The sequence below is a fragment of the Sus scrofa genome, chromosome 16 (genome assembly GCF_054392235.1).
Source record: "Sus scrofa isolate SSC_HxYL_T2T_F1_AM1 chromosome 16, Sscrofa_HxYL_maternal_Yorkshire_Landrace_v2.0, whole genome shotgun sequence".
In the NCBI taxonomy this organism is placed as follows: Eukaryota; Metazoa; Chordata; class Mammalia; order Artiodactyla; family Suidae; genus Sus; species Sus scrofa.
In genome coordinates, this window is record NC_139398.1 from 30,960,303 (window position 1) to 30,981,396 (window position 21,094).

General features: G+C 43.1%; 1 protein-coding gene and 1 long non-coding RNA gene across 21 annotated transcripts in view; one reads left to right on the forward strand and one right to left on the reverse strand.

Moving 5' to 3' along the window:
• The window catches only part of NPR3 (natriuretic peptide receptor 3), an 88,984-nt gene extending 69,065 nt beyond the window's left edge, over positions 1-19,919 (forward strand). For 6 of the 12 annotated variants that reach the window (XM_085002042.1, XM_085002045.1, XM_085002043.1 and 3 more), the window contains 5 exons: positions 2,710-2,845; positions 8,406-8,500; positions 11,377-11,512; positions 13,265-13,352; positions 14,344-19,919. In XM_085002042.1, the coding sequence (XP_084858168.1) occupies positions 2,710-2,845; positions 8,406-8,500; positions 11,377-11,512; positions 13,265-13,352; positions 14,344-14,455 (567 nt within the window). In that variant the 3' untranslated portion in view covers positions 14,456-19,919. The remainder of the gene's footprint in view (positions 1-2,709; positions 2,846-8,405; positions 8,501-11,376; positions 11,513-13,264; positions 13,353-14,343) is intronic. The other 6 variants (XM_085002046.1, XM_085002049.1, XM_085002047.1 and 3 more) reach the window with 1 other exon arrangement.
• The window catches only part of LOC102162488 (uncharacterized), a 503,988-nt gene continuing 486,147 nt past the window's right edge, over positions 3,254-21,094 (reverse strand). For 5 of the 9 annotated variants that reach the window (XR_014831116.1, XR_014831115.1, XR_014831122.1 and 2 more), the window contains one exon: positions 6,215-7,451. This is a non-coding gene — a long non-coding RNA (uncharacterized LOC102162488). Of the gene's footprint in view, positions 4,214-6,214; positions 7,452-8,708; positions 8,761-21,094 lie in introns of those variants that run through there. The other 4 variants (XR_014831118.1, XR_014831121.1, XR_014831117.1 and 1 more) reach the window with 2 other exon arrangements.

Consider the following 21,094-nt stretch of genomic DNA (forward strand, 5'->3'; position numbering starts at 1 on the left):
GATCTTTTGAAAATACGTTTTTTAAAAATTTTTTTTGTTTTTTTGTTTTTTGTCTTTTTGCCTTTTCTGGGGCTGCTCCTGCGGCATATGGAGGTTCCCAGACTAGGGGTCTAATCGGAGCTGTAGCCGCTGGCCTACGCCAGAGCCACAGCAACATCTGCAACCTACACCACAGCTCACGGCAACGCTGGATCCTTAACCCACTGAGCAAGGCCAGGGATCGAACCCACAACCTCATGGTTTCTAGTCGGATTCGTTAACCACTGCGCCATGATGGGAACTCCTGAAAATGTATTTTTTAAATGATGGCCTAAGGACTAAGTTACACAGCTGAAGTCTACTCATTAAAACTCATGAACTCATCAGCATGCATACTTTCTCAGGCCATGATGACTTCATGGCCTAAGTGAAAATTTCATATTTCTTTGGAAAATTCAGTTAGCATGGGCAAATAAGCAGAAAATTATCTTTGACTAGTAGACATTATTTCTACCCCACTCTGCTTTGCCTAAAAAAATAAGGACTCTGAGACTTGAGACTGATGGCTGAGAGCAGGAGCCAGTGTCTACTCTTTGCCTTCACAGTCCTGAGGACCATTTTAGATGTTTTACATGCACTCGTTCATTTAATCCCCAGAACCGCTCTGTGAGATGAGCAGGTGCTAAACTCCCGTTTAGTCGATAAGGAAACTGAAGATTAGAGCGATTACATGACACATCAGGGATAGGGTTAGACTTCAGGTCTAGCAGCTGAGAACTCTCCTGAGAATGGTTCTCTTCCATCCTCTGCCTCGCCCAGTGGAATTGACCAGCTTGGGCTGCACCATCATAGTTGGGTGGAATTAGGGACATGGCGTTATGGAAGAGAACTTGGGATATGAAGGCATGGACAAAGGGCTTCCTTTCCACTAAAGGTAAAATGGGCCAATAAGCTGTTGCAGTAGTACGTAGGTCACTTATTTTCTGAGTACGGCTATTAGGAATTAGAAGCTAAGAAGGACCCCTAGGTTTATAATTCTCTATTTCTAGCAAGTAACAACAAAAGCTAACAGTGAGTGCTGACTTTTGCATGTTTTACATCTATTAATTCACTTAAGCATGACAGTAACCTCTTGAGATAAGGATCACCATTTTCCTGGGGAAAACTGAGACCCAAAAGTGGTGCAGAAACACAGCCAGGATGTGGCAGAGCCAGGGGGCGAGCCCAGGCTCTTTTTTTTTTTTTTTTTTTTTGTCTTTTTGCTGTTTCTTGGGCTGCTCCAGCAGCATATGGAGGTTCCCAGGCTAGGGGTCAAATCGGAGCTGTAGCCTCCAGCCTATACCAGAGCCACAGCAATGTGGGATCTGAGCCGCGTCTGCAACCTACATACACCACAGCTCACGGCAATGCCGGATCGTTAACCCACTGAGCAAAGGCAGGGACCGAACCTGCAACCTCATGGTTCCTAGTCGGATTTGTTAAGCACTGCGCCACGACGGGAACTCCCCCAGGCTCTTTAACCTTTGTTCTAGCCTGCGTCTCAGCACGGGGCTTTGGCAATTCTTAAATATTTGCTTCTGGGAGGCAGATAGGACTTCCTGCCCCTCAGGATGGGATGAGGCCATGAAGAACTGGACGTTGAGCCCTGTCCCCTGTGACTGTGTATTTGAACCAGGTGGCTCTCTTCCTCCAGGGTCTCTTTCTGGGGGGGAGGGGGCGCAGGCATGCCTCTCACCATGCTTCACCGTGGTTATCAGTTCATTCTGCTGCATGGAATTCCATATGTGACCCTTTCTTCTGAACTAAGAAGCCTGGAATTTGGGGGTCCTCATACACACAATTTGTAAGCTGCTAAGCGTTTCAAGGTTGTATCTGCTCGATTCACGTTCAGTGAGCATTACAGTGGATCAAAATGTGGTATCAGAACTTGCCAGATGATGCTTATAGAAGGAAACAAGGCTCAGAAAGATTAAGTGACTTCTCCAATTTCACACGAATCTGTACGTTTCTGCGTGCAAGGGCTATCTTACTGGAGCCAGGACCCCACTGAGATAAATCAACAGCCTGTTTCTGTTCTTGTCCTCGGAGCTTGGCAGGGACCAGAGGGAGGGAGTGGTCAGAGGCGCTGGAAGTAGTCAGAACACAGACTGCGAAGAGAACCTGAGAGATCAGTGCTGTAGACGGGAGGACATAAAGGCCGGGCAGGCAGAGATGGCAGTGCCTGCTCTTTCTGGCACTCAGTTCTCTCCTAGGCACTCAGGAGTATGTGAATGTGAATGAATGGACGCCTGCTGTTCTTCTGGTCATGTCCCACATGCTGAGCGTGGAGAGATCACAGGGGCTGGTGCAGGTGGAGAAGACCTCAGGGGGAGACCGGACTTGAGTGGGCTTGAGGTGAAGAAGATGTGGGGCAGAAGGAGGGCACCTGGGCAGAGGGAACTATGGGCAAGGGCTGATGCCCAGATTACTTAGCCTCGCCTGCACGTACAGTTTTCTAGACTTCTGTATTATCTTGTCTGCTCTCCAAACTCCCAAACGGGGGAAGGGTCTTTCTGACTAAGCCAGTGCCAGGAAAACTGCGGCGTGCTGCTTGTTAGCCATTCTTCGCCACACCTCGCCATGGCTTAGGGGCCTCAGGTCTAACTTGTTAACCATTCTGATTTGCTCCCAGTGTTCCTGAAGGTGAGTCATGTGGTGTTTGGGCTCATCCAAGTGGGCTTTCCTTTCCAGGTGAACATGTTTGTTGAAGGATTCCACGACGCCATCCTCCTCTACGTCCTGGCTTTACATGAAGTGCTCAGAGCTGGCTACAGTAAGAAGGATGGAGGGAAAATCATCCAGCAGACTTGGAACAGAACATTTGAAGGTGAGGTTTCGGTCTGCAAGGCAACAACACTGTGCCGCTGGTCAGAGGGGAAACTGCTTCTTTCCTGGTTCTGTTTTTCTCTCTCAGCACGGTGGGACCTTGTCCTTCTTAGCTGTAAATAAGGATAATAAGTCAAGATCCGCTCACTTCACAGCCTTGTTGTGAAAATTAAATGAGATAAAAGCTTGGGACAGTGCTTGGAAAGAGTCCCACTGAAATGGGAGTTCTTCTGGTGGTTAGAGGACAACTCGTCTTCTCAAAATTAAATGTATCACAAGCCTCCTTCACAGCAAAGAATCTGTTGGTTGAGAGTTCTGTGATCAGGTTTAAAAGAAATAATCTCGGATTACATTCTTCTGTTCACAACTGAGTTTTGAGATGATGAGCAGGTCCATTTGAGGGCTCTGCTTTTATTTTGTTTTTAGAGTGGTGAGTATTAGCTGTTGCTGTCTTAACAGAGAAGTATAAGAACGACGGCAAAAAAAATGGCCCATCATCTCATCACTCAAGCAGTCTCTGTTGACATTTAAAAACTGTACAAGAATGAGACTATTCTTGGCTGGAAAATTTAAACAGTACAAAAATGTGCAAAATGAAAAGTGAAAGTTTTCCTTCCCACCCTGGTCCCCTCTTCCCAATGTAATCGCTGTTAACAATTTCCTATGATTCAGGTGAAAAATATTTTGTGCCTTCTGCCAGCACATATGCATTTGTATATCTTATCTAAAAAATTTACACAAAAGGATCATACCATGAATCCATTCTTCATCCGGGCTTTTTTACTTGTATGTCAAGTAGAAGAATTTTCCATATGAGCACTCATAGATCCAGCACATTTTTAAGGGATAGTTCCATGTTTTTCCACTGTTTTGTTGTACAAGAATTTCTTTAACCAGTCTCCTATTGATGGACACTTTAGTTGTTTATAGTTTTTGCTATTAAGCAAAATGCTATCATGAGTATCCTACGTCTTGATGAATTTTTGTATGTCTAACAGCGAACATTCTTAGTCATGGGATATCTTCACCCAAAGGTATGTTGGTGCCTTTTAAAGTATGTTAAATATTGCCAAATGTCTTTCAGAAAAATCTATATCCATATTCTTGCTAACAGTGTATAGACTGCTGGTTTCCTCTCACCTCACCATCAGTCAAAAAAAAAAAAAAAAAAATGAACATGACACTCAATATGAGAATGACCCAGCTGCTGGAGCCCTGAAGATCAACTTCACAGTCGCTCATTCATTCGTTTATCAAATGATCTTGGGAACTTTCCCATGTGCCAGGCACTGGTCGAGGTGCTGAGGATGCAGCAGTAAACCAGAGACATTGCCTGCAGTCACCTGAGCTTCCATGGGAATGGGGGGACCTGGTGACAAAGGAGTAAACACACTACTTCAGAGGCTATAAACTAAAGGGGGTTAGGCCATAGGATATGACGGGAGCGTGTGGGTGGGACTGCTGATTTAAATAGTGTGGTCGGGGGAAGGTCTCTCTGATGAGTGGCAGTTGAGACCTCAGGGAAGTGGAAGAAATGCTGTAGATGTTTAGGAGAGACTAATCCAGAGGCAGCAGCAAATGCAGAGAGCCTGAGTGTACCCGGCAAGAGAGTGCTGAGCACTCCTGGAAGAGCAAGGGGGCCCGTGTGGCAGCTGTAGCACGTGGGGTGCCGTGGAGCAGAGCCAGAGTCAGAGCAGCAGTGGGCAGCGGGGGCCGGATCCTGTGGGCCTGAAAGCTGCACTGAGGACTTCAGGCTCTGTCCTGAGTGAGGGAAAGCCACCGGAGGGTTTCAAGGGACAGGATCGGTCTTGAGTCTCTAAAAGGAGGCCTTACGGGGGCTCTCTGGAAAAGAAACTGTACATGCTGATGAGTATCATCTGAGAACACTGACCGGGGGTCAGGAAACCTGCATCCTAGCCGGGCTGTGACCTCTGCCCTTTGGGCCTTTGGCCCCAGTGCTGAAGGGGATGGACTAGCTGATGACTGACAAGGGCCCTTTCTCCATCATGCCAGTGCATCCTTTGAGTCCTTTAATGCATTAGGGCCATGCCTATATGTATTTGCCACATCTGTTTGGGGCACATATATATATTTTTTCTTTTTTCACTTGGGACTTGTCCTTGGTTTTTAGAGAGGGTAGGCCAGGTCAGAGGGGTCAGGTTCCATCTAGAACTGTCTGTGTAGCAGCTATGGTGACAATGGCTGGATTTCATTTCTCCTTGATGGCTTTAGTGGATGCCACATCTTACTCAAAACTAGAGTGACAGCTGCTTTAACTTTAGACAGACTGGACAGACTGTAGGATGCAAACAAATAAACCTCCAGATTGTCTTGCTCGGCCTCTGACTGCTTCATCTGCTTCATCTGGAATCCCATGGGATATGTCAGGGGCATATTAGGACAGAGTCCGGTTTCCCAGAAGCTGTGCCCAATACACTGAGAAACAGGCATGTGTGGACACAACCTTGGTAGGCCACATCCCGTTCTTAGCTCTTCCTCACTACATGGTGTGGTCGTTTGTGCTTGGGCTTCTGAGGGAGGTTGCTAAGGGAAGGACAGGTGCCCACAATGGCTGGAACTCCGTTTCGTTTAGCGGCATGGGCGAAATTTTCCCAGAGGCCAACCTTGTGCTTCCATTCAAGGACCAGGTCTACACAGGCAATAGGAAGCGAGTCCAAAAACAATTAACTGTATAGTTCAATCTAAACGTGTAATTTCATTTGTCCAGATGTAAAGATAATTGAAGCCAAGGTGAGTTTTGACCTTGAATTGTTTGCTGAACAACGACCAGTCTGGGGATAGCCCCCTAAAGAACTATAAAAAACCCCCCTAACCTTTCTAAAATTAAAAACAATTTAAATTTCAATGGTCACTGTAAGTGACCATTACGTTGTCAGGGGAAAAATACGCTGGATGTTATTTGCCAGATTTGGATTTTAGTACCGAGAAACCTGTGACCGACGCTCGAGGCTTTCAATAAATGGCCTGGGAAGAAGGTGAGTTTCCTCTCTGTGTGAGAGGTCAGAGGGACAAGGTAAATAGGACTGTGGCTCAGACCTTGAACTCCACTATAGGACAAGAGAAATGAGGGTGGGAAGTCTCATTATTTATGTACAGGAAAATGCTGCTGTTCAGCCTGAAAATCTCACCTCACGTACTGTACTCTTAGGTGAAGTCTCACTTGCTAATCGGCCACCCTGAGGGTTCACACCCCATTTCTTGGCATCTTGGCAGAACTGTCATAGCTTAAAGTGTAATGAGGTCTTGGATTACTAGGGCCACCTTGTCTTATGAAATCCTCTGCGAAACACTGAGCAGAACACATCATCATAAACACCTCTGAAAGGAACAGATGGTTTTGGACAGTATATATGTTTGGATAGTTATATATATATAGTTTATTAAATGTATTAATGAACATTTATTAAATGACATAATAAATGACATTTATTAATTAAAGGTTGTATAGGCTGTCAAGGATAAGCTAGCTTGAGATGTAGACGTATCTTTTGTAACCAGTCCGTGTTAAGACAAAAAAAAAAAAAAAAAAGTCAAGATGAACAGCAGTTCCATTCTGTTTCCGGCAAAGCAGACCAAAGTCTGGAAAAGTCAGTGGGCCTTCAAACCACAACCCAAAGGATGGTGAACCCAAATACTTGCCCTCTCCAAGCCACACTAGAGGATGGAACTTTCCCTTGGGATCCCTTTTCCCAGACATTCGTTTTCCTTCCAGAGAGAACCAAATCAGCAGAAGTGCCAATTTCACTAAAAAGTGAAGCAAGCGAATAATGAGAATAGGGCTGACATATGCCTTCTCTTAGTTAATGAAAATTACCATATAGACAAATTTAACATCAACTAATTATATATGTGTGTATTTGCTTTTATTGATTGGCTGCTGTAAGCCACTGTTCCCAGCCAAAGCAAATTCTGGTCCTTCGCTTGGCACTCAAGTTTCTCTGGCTCTGGCCACCCTGTTCCAGCTGTTCCAACCTTACATCTCATTGCTCCCGTCCAGACACGTGGGCCGCCTCCCCAAAACTTCATTGCCCCTTTGGTTCCTTTCAGCTCACAAGGCTGCCTTTCTGCCCAGAGTCTTCCCACACCTTGTTGGTTGCCTGTCCATAGGCCTCACCCACATTCCTGTAAGAGACCTGCTCTTTTACCCAGTCCTCCTGAAGTCTCCAGCCTCCAAAGAGATGTGCCAGCTCCTTCTCTGAGCGGTGTGGGACTGGTCAGGTGTCCACTCTCAGATTCCAGGCGGAGCGACAGTAGTAAGAACAAAAGAAGAAAAGAACCCACTTCCCTTAAAACCCATGATGAAAGGACTTCACCTCTTTTAGCTCACTTCATCTTTTCCACAGCCTCCTGGCAGGGAACTGCTATGAGGCCTCTTTCACAGCCCTGGAGACTGAGGCGCAGGGGCAAGGTCACAGAGCTAGTAAATGCAAAAGCTGGGATTCAGATGCCAGCTGGCAGAGTCCAGTGCCAACGAGAAGAATCCCTAGTCCAGGCTGCCTCTCTCTCCCGGGCAGACCCTGGGTCCAGTTTCTCTTTGCCACAGCTGCTGCATTAAATTCAGCACTTAGTAATCACCCAGAAGACATCTGGATAAAAAAAAAAAGTGAATTGTTGTATCTATATGAGATGATGGGGGGTAACCATTTCAATACAAATATATGCAAGTCATACCTTTACACTTGAAACTCCTGCAGGGAGGCATGTCAGTTTTATCATGATAAAACTAGAATACAAAACAAACACCAACACCCCTCCCCCAACAATGAATGAATGCACACAGTGGATAAGACCAGCTGTCCTTTAGCTCCTGGCTCCAGGGACCCCTGAGGCAGGCCCTCTGTTCTCCTCTACATTTGGGGAGCCTCTAGGGAAGCACATTCACTCAGTCCTGGAGTGGGTTTTCCTTTGTAACATTGTTTTCATTTTTAATAACATTTTATTTTATTTATTTATTTTTAGGGCCACACTTGTGGCATATGGAAGTTTCCAGGCTAGGAGTCAAATTAGAGCTGCAGCTGCCAGCCTACACCACAGCCACAGCAACCCTGGATCCTGGCCGCATCCGTGACCTATGCTGCAGCTTATGGCAATGCGGGATCCTTCTCCTCACTGAACGAGGCCAGGGATCAAATCTGCATTCTCATGGACACTATGTCAGGTTCTTAACCAGCTGAGCCACAATGGGAACTCCTGTTGTTGTTTTTAAATTAACATAAAACTCTGGGATAAGCATACTGCTTTCAGGATTAGCCTTAATCTTTTTTTTTTTTTTTTTCCTTTAACATATTCCCCAAAGAAGGTCATTTGTTTCTTTTTCTTTTCATTTTCAAATGGAGAAATGTTAAGAATTTAGGAATGCAGACACAGATGAAATTACAATGTCTTTCCAAATGCCAACAAAAATGCTCTGAGTCTGATGAGATTCCCTGTGGCATGAGTTTGTTTAAAAAATCCTGTCAATTCATTTTCTTGTTTTTGTTGGCAGACAGAGGTATTTTAAGTAACTTACTGGCTGGCATTCTCCACATCTCTTCCTCTAGGTATTGCCGGGAAGGTGTCCATAGATGCCAATGGTGACCGGTATGGGGACTTCTCTGTGATTGCTATGACCGACACAGAGGCGGGCACTCAGGAGGTAGGCCTGCGTGACCCCTGTCCGAAGCCGCCCCTCTGCTTATTGAGAGTGCAAGGAATCTATCTGTCCTGGTGTCCAAAGAGCTATCCCCAAAGTGGCCTCCAAATAAAAATGAGCTGAACACTGGGGACTTTCCCAGGAGGGCTTCCTTCTAGTTGAGGGTATTGGGGAAAGGGTTCCATGTTTATCCAAAGTGGGGAAATCCTACCTTTCAAGTAGCCAAGAGTCACACCTTAGTCCTAAGATGTGGGTCAGCATCACTGGATAAGAGACGTAAAGTGAAATTATGTATTTATTCCCACCCTTAAAATTTGAAAAATAATTTTTTTTTTTTTTTTTTTTTTTTTTGGTCTTTTTGCCTTTTCTAGGGCCGCACCCGTGGCATATGGAGGTTCCCAGACTAGGGGTCTAATTGGAGCTGTAGCCGCCGGCCTACGCCAGAGCCACAGCAACGCGGGATCCGAGCCATGTCTGTGACCTACATCACAGCTCATGGTAATGCCAGATCCTCAACCCACTGAGCAAGGCCAGGGATCGAACCGCAACCTCATGGTTCCTAGTCGGATTCATTAACCACTGAGCCATGACAGGAACTCCTAAATTTTTTTTTTTTTTTTTTTTTTTTTTTTTTTGGTTGGAGGTGGTCACAGACTGGACATGCTTTTGATTTCAAAAATCTACTCAATATTCTGTAATAACCTATATGGGAAAAGTATCTGAAAAAGAATGGATATATGTATTTGTAAAACTGATTCATTTTGCTTTACACCTGAAACGAATACAACATTGTAAGTCCAATTAAAAAAAAAAAAGCCACAACATTGTACTCCAGTTGAGAAAAAAAATAGATGACAGAGTTGCAGAATAATATCATGAAGAGAAGAAGAGTGCCCTGGACACAAAGATGAGTCTGACACTGGGGTGCGTGCTTTCTGCTTCAGCTTCCTTGGTGCCAAGGAGGAAATCATGATGTCTTCCTTGCCGACCTCCCGTGATTGGAAGCACCAGATAAATGGAGCTTAAACAAGCATGAATTAACTTTACATGATAAATAGTCAAATGAAGATTATACAAATATGCAGCGTTCCGGGTCCAAGAATGCTCCTTCCTATTTGTTCTCTGATGGCTCTCACCCCCAGCTTGATGCTCCTGTAACACTTCATGTGACGCAGGGGCGTAAGGGATTTGCTGGTTTTCTCTCAGTCCACAGATACTTGGCTTTTGTGGGAACAGCCGAGCCGGGAGGACCTGGCACTTGCTACATTTACTGTGTGAATTTTTGCCTTTTGATGGGCTGGGTCTCACATGTGTTGGGGAAAGGTGGATGGCGGCAGCCTGTTACAGGGAGGGTCTTTGTGAGGCTTCAGGACTGAAAGTGTTAAGTGCTTAGTACATGCCAGTGATGGTTAGTTTGGTGATTACCTAGACTTCTTTTTACTCCAACGTGAAGTAGCCTGTGAGAGCTTGCTGGGCCTCCTTCAGGAGAAAGACGGGAGGGGAAAAGAGAGAGAAAGTGATCCCGAGAGCCTGGCTACGGAGGTCCTTCTAGATCAGGGCTCAGGTAGCTGATGAAAAAGTCGTTTAAACCAGAAACTATGGAGTTCCCGTCGTGGCGCAGTGGTTAACGAATCCGACTAGGAACCATGAGGTTGCGGGTTCAGTCCCTGCCCTTGCTCAGTGGGTTAAGGATCTGGTGTTGCCGTGAGCTGTGGTGTAGGTTGCAGATGCGGCTTGGATCCCGTGTTGCTGTGGCTCTGGCTAGGCTGGCAGCTACAGCTCCGATTAGACCCCTAGCCTGGGAACCTCCATATGCCGCGGGAGCGGCCCAAGAAATGGCAAAAAGACAAAAAAAATAAAATAAATAAACCAGAAACTATGGGTGCACCTTGAACTGAGCCATAAAAGAATACTGATTTATCAGGAGCCACAAGAACTAATGGCAAAGGAGTGCAGCTTAGAAATGGATGTCCAGATGGGACAAATTCATCAGAGAGGAGGGTGTAACCCTTGAAGTCAGGATGGGGAACAGCCTTCCAGCCAGAGGAGGGTGAAATGGGAAGTTGCTAATGATGCTCTTTAATGTTTGAATTATATGCTAAGATAATTGAGTGGTGTGAGGGGGCCCCTGTAACAGGCTTAGCTTGGGTGTGGGATGGATCCTAACCTCACGCTTCTTCAAAGTAACCTGGGCCTGACAAATGGTTGAGGCCGAGCTGCTCTGTGGCAGGTGGGTGGAGCAGCACCCGTTCCCAGAAGCAAGAGAAAAGCCAGGCCTTCTTCTTCTTTTTCTTCTTCTTCTTTTTTTTTTTTCCTTTTTTTGCCATTTCTTGGGCCACTCCCACAGCATATGGAGGTTTCCAGGCTAGGGGCCCAATCGGAGCTGTAGCCGCCAGCCTACACCAGAGCCACAGCAATGCGGGTTCCGAGCCGCATCTGCAACCTACACCACAGCTCATGACAACGCCAGATCCTTAACCCACTGAGCGAGGCCAGGGATCGAACCCACAACCTCATGGTTCCTAGTCGGATTCGTTAACCACTGTACCACGATGGGAACTCCAGGCCTTCTGAGACAACTGCTTTCTGCAAAACCCCATTCCCTGCCACTTGGAGCTGGTTCTCTCTAAATTATGCTCACCTTAAGAGCACCTTTGGTGACTATAATTTTTTTTTAGTCACCTTTCAGTTGGTATATTTGTTTTTGTTTGTTTGTTTGTTGGTGTTTTTTTCCCCTTTTATATAATTTATATATAAATTTATATAATTTATATATAATTTATTATATAAAAAAATTTATATAATTTTTTTTTAGTGACCTTTCAGTTGGTATATTTGTTTTTGTTTGTTTGTTGGTGTTTTTTTCCCCTTTTATATAGGTTATTGGTGACTACTTTGGAAAAGAAGGTCGTTTTGAAATGCGGCCGAATGTCAAATATCCTTGGGGACCTTTAAAGCTGAGAATAGATGAAACCAGAATTGTGGAGCACACAAACAGCTCTCCTTGCAAAGCATGTAAGTTTAGAGCCTTAATTTGCTGTGTGTTTTATCATCTGTAGCATCAGGATAATGCAGTGGTTATTTAGGAGCTGTTCTGAAAGTCTGAATTTCTATTGTCCCCATGGTGTGATGAAACCCATGGGGACAATACACAAACTGGCAACTGCCTTCATTAGAGGCTTCTGGGTCCTTTATTCCTTCCACACTTTTCCAAAACAGTAGAAGGCTTCTCCCTATTTTTACTAAAATCTTTTAGTATTTGAGGCTTACACTTTTAGGGGAAATTAAAACATCAAATACTAGTTAGTGTCACTCACTTACTCATCTCTTGTTTTAAAGTTTGTATTTATTCTCATACCCCTCAGAAGCAAACAATGTCCCTTAAACACCTAAAGATTTACAAATTGGCAAATAAGTATAAAATCTGTTATTTAGGAGCAGCTTGTCATAAATATAGAAGAAAGTGGACATTCTTTTAAGGAGTTTACAAGTGGAAAAATGGTTGGAAACCATTGCTTTAGAAAGGCCTTTTGATAAGCTATTGAGGGAGAGCAAAGTGAGTATTGACCTTTCAGGCCAGTTGGTCACTTGAGGCTGACAGATGTGTGCTCCTTATGTTTTAGGAATAGCCTTCGAACTGAGGCATTTATGTTTGTGCAATAACTGTGGGAAGGAATAAGTCAGAAACGTGTCAAGAACATAGTCTCCGGAGTTACAGGGCCTTGACGTGAAATCCCACTCTTGTCACTTACTAGTTTTGTGACCCGAGGAGTGTTCCTTTATTTCTTTAAGCCTCGGTTTTCCATATGTAAAATGGAAGAAAGGTACCCAATTCTTAGGACAGTTTTGAGGATTCAATATGCCTTCAAAATGCATTAAAGACTGTGGCCTAAACTCTTTCTCCACAAGTTGGCTATTTATCATTTTTATATAATAACTGGGACACTACTGAACTTGATTGTTTCAAATTGTTACTCACATTTTCACAAAGCTATATAAGACATTTGACTTGAAACTCTAACTTTGGTGAGAGAACATCTAAAAACAGAACATTAACCCAATGACTTTTTCACCAAATCTTCCAGCACTTGGAAGTGTCACCACCCATCTGTGAAAATGAGAAGTGCTGGGTCAGTCCCATAGTCTGTGCGGTTGACTCTCTGACTGTAAACTCAGAAGTGCCCGTGTATCCGGGAACTTGTTTCCAGTTTTCCCCGAATCCTTCTTGAATGTGCCTTATTTCCATTGTGCTCACTTTCTTGTAACAGTTTGTTCATCTAGGTCTTCCTTCCTTCCTTATTTTTTGGCCTCCCTGTGGCATATGGAGTTCCTGGGCCAGGGATCAGATCCTGTTTCACCACAGCGGGAACTCCCACCTAGTGCTTTTTTAAATGCTTTTTTTCTCCCCTGTAAAACATAGATGCTGTGACAGTGCAAACAGCGTTCATTTTACTGCTCAACTTTGGCATGGGCACATACATAGTTCATTTTTAAAAAACCATTTATACAGATGGTTTTGCACTTGGTAGAAAACCCCCAAACCAAAAACGGAACCACAACTGTAACCATCACCACCACCAGCTCCACAACAGACAGGATCCCCTAGGAAATATTTCTTAAAATGAAAGGAAAATTGGAAAATTTGCCTCAGGTGGGAAATTAAACACTTTCCAGTGAATGAAAGCTTTCAATGAGTGAAAAGTCAGAATGAGGCATTTCTAACTATTTCTCAAAATGAACTCAGATTATCTATGTTTCTTTTTCAAGCAGGTGGCCTAGAAGAATCAGCAGTGACAGGAATTGTTGTGGGGGCCTTACTAGGAGCTGGCTTGCTAATGGCCTTCTACTTTTTCAGGTTAGGACCACTTTATGAAGTTTTAAAATTCACTCTCCTTAATTGCCTTTGTCACTTCTGACTTGTCCCTATCTTGTTCTTACCCCAAAAAGCATGGCGGTTGAAAGAGCTAAGCCATTCCTTTGGTGTGGCCCTGGCTTGGGGGCCAGTGGGTTAGCGTATTAGGAAGTGGGGGTCAGGGGTTTCTAGTGCCTCCCCCTGTGGGCCACAGAGCCACCCCTATCCTCTGCTCACAAATATTCTGACCTGGATTCCTACCACCCACCACATGCCTAAGTGGAGAGGGAATCTGGACAAAGGGGAAATCAACTTCCCCGTTCTCAGGCTTCCTCCAATTCAGAAAGAGATGCTGGCTTCACCTTCCATAGAGGAGGGAGTGGCTCTGAGCAGCCCATGTTCTCAGGCTGGTCTGTGCTCAGTGGTTGAGAACACACATGCCTGGCTACCACTGTGGTTATGGCTCAAGTCTTGTAAAGTTGTAATATTTATGTGTTCCAGACACTGATAGTTTTGCATCTGGAGGGCTGTCCATTCCTTTGTAATCTTTGGTGGTTGAATTTGTGGCTTCTTCTTAAGTCATTAAGATTTTTCATTTCTGCATGGAAATGTAACTCCGGGTGTCTGTGACTCTTTGTGGGAACAACTGTATTCCTGTACACTGCTGCATCTGATCTTTATCTAGGGCATGTCGTGAGAGTTGGGGAGAGCTTCTGTGGCAAAGTAGACAAGGCTTAACCCACAAAGCGCCCAGGGAAGAAGGGGAAGGCTTGTTCTATGGCATCTGGGAAAGCGGGCCAATTGTCCTCCTTGAATAAGGGCATAATGCCTTGAGGCATACTACTTTAATCTTTGACCAGGGTTTCATATTCTGTCACTTCTCATTTATCAACTCCAGTCCAGATGTCCCTTGAGGGCATTCTTTGTAAGAGAAACCATAGTATTTTGGAGCCAAGTGAGGTTTTATTACTATGTTCACTTTCTCTTTACCCAGGAAGAAATACAGAATAACCATTGAGAGGCGAAACCAGCAAGAAGAGAGTAACATCGGAAAACATCGGGAGTTACGGGAAGATTCCATCAGATCCCATTTTTCGGTGGCTTAAAAGGAAGTCTGTTCTTTTGGCTTGAGATTCTTTAAGGAGATAGATGGGATGAAAGACATCAATGGAACAGAAGGGGCAATCCCGAAGAACTCATTCTTTTAAGCAGTTAGTCATTTCGTTGTTAAATTTCTTTAGCTCAGGAACTATTATTAATCACCATATGCCTCCCAGCCTTTCATCTCATGACAAACAAATATAAGAATATAATGTCACTCTGTTAAATGTTCATACTGTTTTCAAGGGCATATGATTAGACTTATGTTTTGAAAGTCTGATGTCTCCATATCTTGATGGCTTTGGGGGGCATTTCACACAAGGATATAACATGTGTTTTTCTTAAATGAAATGTTTTATAGCTAGAATAAAATAATTTTTGCAAGTAGAATATTCTTAGAAAGAATTTAACCCTAAGAAGAAGAAAATGTGATGAAAAATCTCAAGATTAGAAAGACAGCGTTCCTTTCTCTAGCGCTGGTGGACAGAGCTGAGGTTGAGAACTGCTCTGTCCAGTGTGTATATTCAGGTCCTGACCTCATATCTCAAAAAGGAATTTCCTTCCTGTCTCCTTCAGCATCTCATAAAAGCTACTCTGGAGAGCTGTAACTAATGAGATAAGAGGATTTATGCAAGAAAAGCAAATCTAAAATGTTTCATTTTTTTAAAAATATAAAAAGCCCTATTTCACACTAACGTTTTATTTTTAAGTATTTTAGTCTTATATTTTGCTATTAGAAAATGTGTCTATTTTTTCATTTCAAAGATTAAATTTCACTTATATTTTAAAAGCATAGGTAAAGTGTAAAACAAACCAATAATGATGAAAGATGCCTTTCTTTTTCTCTGTTTTCCTCTTCGCCTTGGCCATAGCCTAATACTAATTGCTGCTTTAACTACAGAGATCTAGAAATGTATTCATAGTATAGAATCTACAGGAGTACATCCATTTACGTGTTTTAAAGGTATTATCTTTGAGATAGATTCTTTCTAGTTCTGGCCAAATGATGAGTATCAAATGATCAAGGATGAAATTTATTAGGATTAAGTCGGGTTTTATAAAGAGACAGCCCTTTTTTTTTAAGAAGAACTTTATGAGTTAGAACTTGAATCACAGAAATGCTAAATTTAATAAATGCATACAAGACATTTTACCAAAATTCACAATGATAATTTTGGTTTAAATAAGGATTCCAAATAGCTATTATAGTCCCTTTCAGTAAACTCCACAGAGCTTTGCAACCGTCCACTAAAAACCCGTGTAATGGGGGCTTGGGTATGGCTATGAGGCGTTTGGACGAGGTTTAATAAGTACTTACTGAATCTCTACTTTGCACCCAGTGCTCTTCACATAGGTTTAAACTCAGGTTGCCGCTGTCATGTATAATTTGTGGAGAAAACAGACAGTGAGGGAAGATTGGGGAGATGCCAGATCAGTGTACCATCTTAAAATGATATTGTGAGGGTCTTTCATTAATAATGCCTGAGCATCTGGAAAATACTTTTAAAAATTATCTTAATGTCTAAAGGACATCTAGAGGAGGAAAATAGAGGAGTTTAAGAAAATAAGGAAATATAGGAATTTGAATGATTCCTTGGTAGTGATGGAGGCTGTGGGTCACACAGGTGGAGGCAGAGTAAGTGAAAGCTGCGTGTCCTGCAAGTTGGAGGAGCTTGCTTTCTGGAGGAGTCTGCCTCCATCACGCCAGTCAAAGTGAACGGATTATTTCTACGTGAGGCACATTCCCCCTCTATTGTTTAAAAATGGAATGTGGGCAGCTGGAGAACATGATAAAACAATGAACTCTGATCAACTGAAGGAGCTAGGCTGTCATTCTCCATGCTGGGTGCAAAGGAAAAAGTGCTAAATTCAAAACAGGACGGAAAAAGAAGGCAAGAAAGGCAAGCTCCAGCAATTCTAATGTAGGAAGAGAGTCTGGGAAGTAAAATCCAGGAAAGCAAACATTTAACATCTCAGGACTCAGAGTGAAAACATCAGTGTGAGGTTTGCCTCCCTCTTATTTTCGTGAGTTGAGAGCTTATTTCACTGTCATTTTAATTTTTCCATATATTTTAGAGATGTTCATTTTCTACTATCTTATGCTTGTAAAAAACATTAAAGTTTTGAACTTATGTGCTTATTACAGGGGAAAAACACTCTACCTGGTTGCATGCAGTCTTTGGGAAGAAACATTTCCAACCTTTTATATAGGGGCCCATTAATTCTTAATATTTTTAAAGCAAATATCTTTTATTTCTACTTTAGGTAGAGGAAGAGTTCTAAACTTAATATTAAATCCCCAGAAAAAAATCTTAAAAATTTAAATTTAGTCTTTTAAAAATGGTAGAGCAAATCCGGAGGTTTTTGATTTGTGGATGCCATTCTCTTCCAATCTTAAAGCGATTCTGAGGTTCTTAAGGTTGACTATTTACATGTCTGTTGTCTATCCTTTCTTCTTTGAAATCATCATATGAGTTACCAAAACTCTACTGAAATTTGAAAACTCCCTTAAGTTGGGAAACCTTTGCTAAAAGAGTAGGTGTTTGGCCCAAGGTTAAGACTTCTTGGGATTTAAGTTTCTAACTGCTGACATCTTCCACAATTAGTCATTCATACTTCACCAGTAGCCACATACCATATAGTAAAAGAAGTAGGACTTTGGCTTTTAAATCATTCTATAAATTATTACCCTGAAGTCCAGAGTGTTCAGATTTCAAAAGGGATTCTTCATCAGTACTTTCTCATCTCGCCAAACATAAGTTGACGCTGATACAGGTCAAAGTGAGTATATACTTTTGGTGTGGGAAATAAATATAGGTTTTATGGTCATCATCATCATCTTCTTAGGTTTTTTTTCTTTTCTGCACTCAGAAATGAAAGCTTTCACCAGGCGATCACTTCTACTGAGGAAGAACTTTGTGTATAGACTGTATGTCTTCCTCCAGGATGACCACAAGCTCTACAAGGAAGTCCCTGTAAACAGTACATTTCTCAGAAGGACCATCAGCTTGTCCTTTCCTGAACCTCAGACATGGTTCCACAGGCTTTAAAGTGGTTCTTTACATTTCAGAAGTTCTACTTAATGGAGGGAGGGGAGAAAGAGATAGAAAGACAATGCCTCTTTTTCTCCTCTTCCTTAAATTCAAAGACTTGGTGCTTTAGAATATCAATCACTTCTCCGTCTGGCTCCTGGAATCATTCACTTATTCAAGGCCCCTGTGCCCTTTGTGCCCCTAACCAACCGCTTTCCTTCTGGTTTTCCCTGATTTGGGGAATGTAAGATTCGCCACTAACCGTGACATTGAGGCCATTGTATAGACCTGATACAGACAAAGACAGGAATTCAGATTAGGTCCAGCACCTCCTTGTGAGGGAGCATAAAGTGGCTGTTTGTGGAAGTCTCTTTCGGAGACCAAATAGAATGTTATGTCACTGGAATTAGGGGAGGGTTTATAAACTGAAAGGAATGCATACCTATGTTTCTTGGGACGTGAAGCATTCAGATCCTGAGTGGATGCTGTCATAATGCCAAACACCAAGCAAAACTAGCAAAATGGTGTTTTGCTAAATTGGTCCCTCAATCTACATTTCCTAGGTTTTGTTTAGTTGTGCCTTGTGGTTCAGTGCTTCGTAAGGAAGCTGAAGATGAGCTGAACTTCTTCTTCAGTGGGAAAAACTAAAACTATCTACAAACATGGAATATGTTTTGGGTGCAGTGTGGAAGCATAGAGAACGAGATGGTGCTGTTGAGAGGGATCTGTTCCTTTTCTGGATCTTTAGAAAGACAGAATAACCCATAATTTCGTTCTTCTGCAAGAAGCACGGGCCACACTCAGCAAGAAGAATCAGGATCAACAACATTTCTCTAAAGAGATGATAAAATATACCCCTATAGTATAACTGCTTATATGTGTGAGGCCAGACTTTCTTCAGGTACTTCAACCAAAATAACATTTCACAATACACAATGCAGAAGCAGATATTAGAATCCAATTGTTTTCTATTAAGTGGGACATTAAAGATATTTGAAAAATTAAAAAAAAATCAAGATCAGGCCCTTCCAAAAGAAACAGAAGAGGGTAGTGTTGCCAGCTGCTGTCATCTTTACCACCCCTTCCTCCCCAGCCCCTGCCCAGTGTCCACTGCAGCTCCAAAGATGCATGAGCATCTTGCTCATGCAGGGCTCAGATGTTTGGGAGCGGATCCTCCATACCTCCTGACAGGGAAAGAAGACAGCATGCTGGCTGGAAGAATGTAGCTGGCTTCTGATCAGAACCTTTACCTAACTTGACCACATGCTGTCTGGGCAGTTCAAGCCTGTGATGTGCATATACTACAGCAAACCTGGCTCTGGTTTTCAGCTTGCCGGTCTCACGCATGTCTCTTGCAGGTATAACTCCCCATAGCTAGGCTCTAGGATTAAAAGGACTTTCAAAAGGTTGTGGATTGGAGTTTGTTTGAATTTCTCATTAACCACTAATATTAATTCATACCAAAGGCAAAGCAATTCTAAACCAGCTGATGCTATTAATGTTCATATTTTAAGCTACTTCAAATACAGGGAGAGGGTTTCAATGGGAGTTGAGTCTCAGAAGTGAAAATCCATATGCTGTAATAATGTATACATATCAGGTGTGGGATGATTCCTAGGCGACATATTTGAACAAGAAGAATTAAGAGCAAAAATGCTGCACTGCTTTGATTCACGTGTTTTAAGACCTCAGTTTCTAGGTGCAAGGAATAAAGGGCCCATTCACCAGTGCAAGTCACAACACAGGCTACCAAAGTAGTTTTTCTTTGCTAGGAGAACAAAGCTGTCATGGCACGTAATAACTGGGCAGAGAAGGTTGAGAAAGAGGAAAATTTGGATTTAGAGACAGGATGTCCTATTTATTATTCACTGCCAAAATCTTAAACTGTTGAGTGTGCTGTGTTTTACAAGGCAGCAATGAGGTACCCTTAACAGCGTGGGGATGCTGTGAGTTTGCAGACCTTTTTGCTGGGGCCCTGAATTCCCTGTGCATGGTGAATAACAATCCAAGAGGACACAGTGCAGACACTGTGGGGGATTTACTTCTGCAGCCCTCGTCTTCTGGGCCATATTACTCATTGATAATTTGCATATAGGTCTACCGAACAATACAGCTACCATGAGTCTGGTAGAAAAAAGTAAAAGCTGCACGAGCTACAGTACAGTTTATTATTCTAATGTAAGTAGAACTATCTGCATATAATGTGATTTAATTTATTGTTTTATGTAGAAAATGAGAATTAATAACTGTGGATATAACCCCTGTTTTGTATAATGTATTTTATTTCTGGTGCAAACTGGTCATTTAAGATATCTACTTTATTTGGTGTTTGGATAGAAATGTGTATGTATTCTTGTAAATGTTTCTGTTAAGCAAGAATGCCACATGCTCACAGTATAACAATGTGTTCTCATTAAAAAAATACATCCCACAGAAACCCTTTCCTGTTTATGATTCAACCAACATAAACTGCACATATCCATAGTCGCTGATGACTTTCTGTTCTTCTAGGATCAGCTGAAGTAAAAGATCAATTAGCAGGTGTGATGAATTGTGCTGTTTGATTGATACCCATGAAAGAACTCAAGAAATTTCTTCCCAGAAAAGGGAAATTTGCAGAAAGAAGGAAAGAATGTATTATTTAAAATGAGAAGTAAACCTTGGATTGTCAGGGGAGGGAAGAAAACTTCAGGAAGGATATTATCCTGAGTCTCTATATCCTGAGAAGCAGAGCTACATGGTGGCCTTGCTGACTGCCATTTGTGTCCCCTGCCCACTCTGCAGAGGTCAGCTTTGTCATCCTGAAGAGCTCCTCAGGTTCTAGTGGACTAAGCAAGGCTAGAGCCTCGAGGTGCTCTGGGTGCCTTTGATTTGTAAAAAGTTGCCTCCCTCTCCGGGAAGTTAGTGGTGATGTATTTTAAGCCCAAGAAATGCATAGTGATTCTCATGATTTTGTGATTGGATCAGGGTGCCCCAGGGCCTGCTGCTGCTGCTGCGGCCACTGCCAGTGAGGGCCCCTGACAATACTGCAATGCCACTCACACTGTGTTTGAGAGGATTCTGCAGCAGGGTGGGAATTGGGGTGGAAATGCGGGGGCGAGGGGATGTGGGTGGGCATGGCAGGAATGAAAGGTGGGGCCAGGAAACCTCCAGGGAACACAGGGTGTCTCAGTCCACTCAGGCTCAGTAACAAAATACTACAGACTGGGAGCTTACATGACAGAAATTTATTCCTCACGGTTCTGGAGGGTTTGGTTCCTGGTGACGGTTTTCCTCCTGGCTGATAGATGGCTGCCTTTTTCCTGTGTCCTCACATGGCCTTTTCTGTGTGTGTATGTGTGTGCATAGAGAGAAAGGGTGGGGGGGGGCTCTCCAGTGTCTCTTCTTACAAGGACACTAATCCTATGATGAGCCCCCTCTTTATAACCTCATTTAACCTTAATTACTTCCTAAGAGGTCCCATCTCAAAATACAGCCACACTAGGGGTTTGGATTTCAACACATGGACTTTAAGGGGCATGTAAACATTCAGTCCACAACCCAGGGTATTTGCAAGACTTTGCCACATCACTTTGGGGACCATGGCCTCCCTGAATCTCTCCGTTCCACATC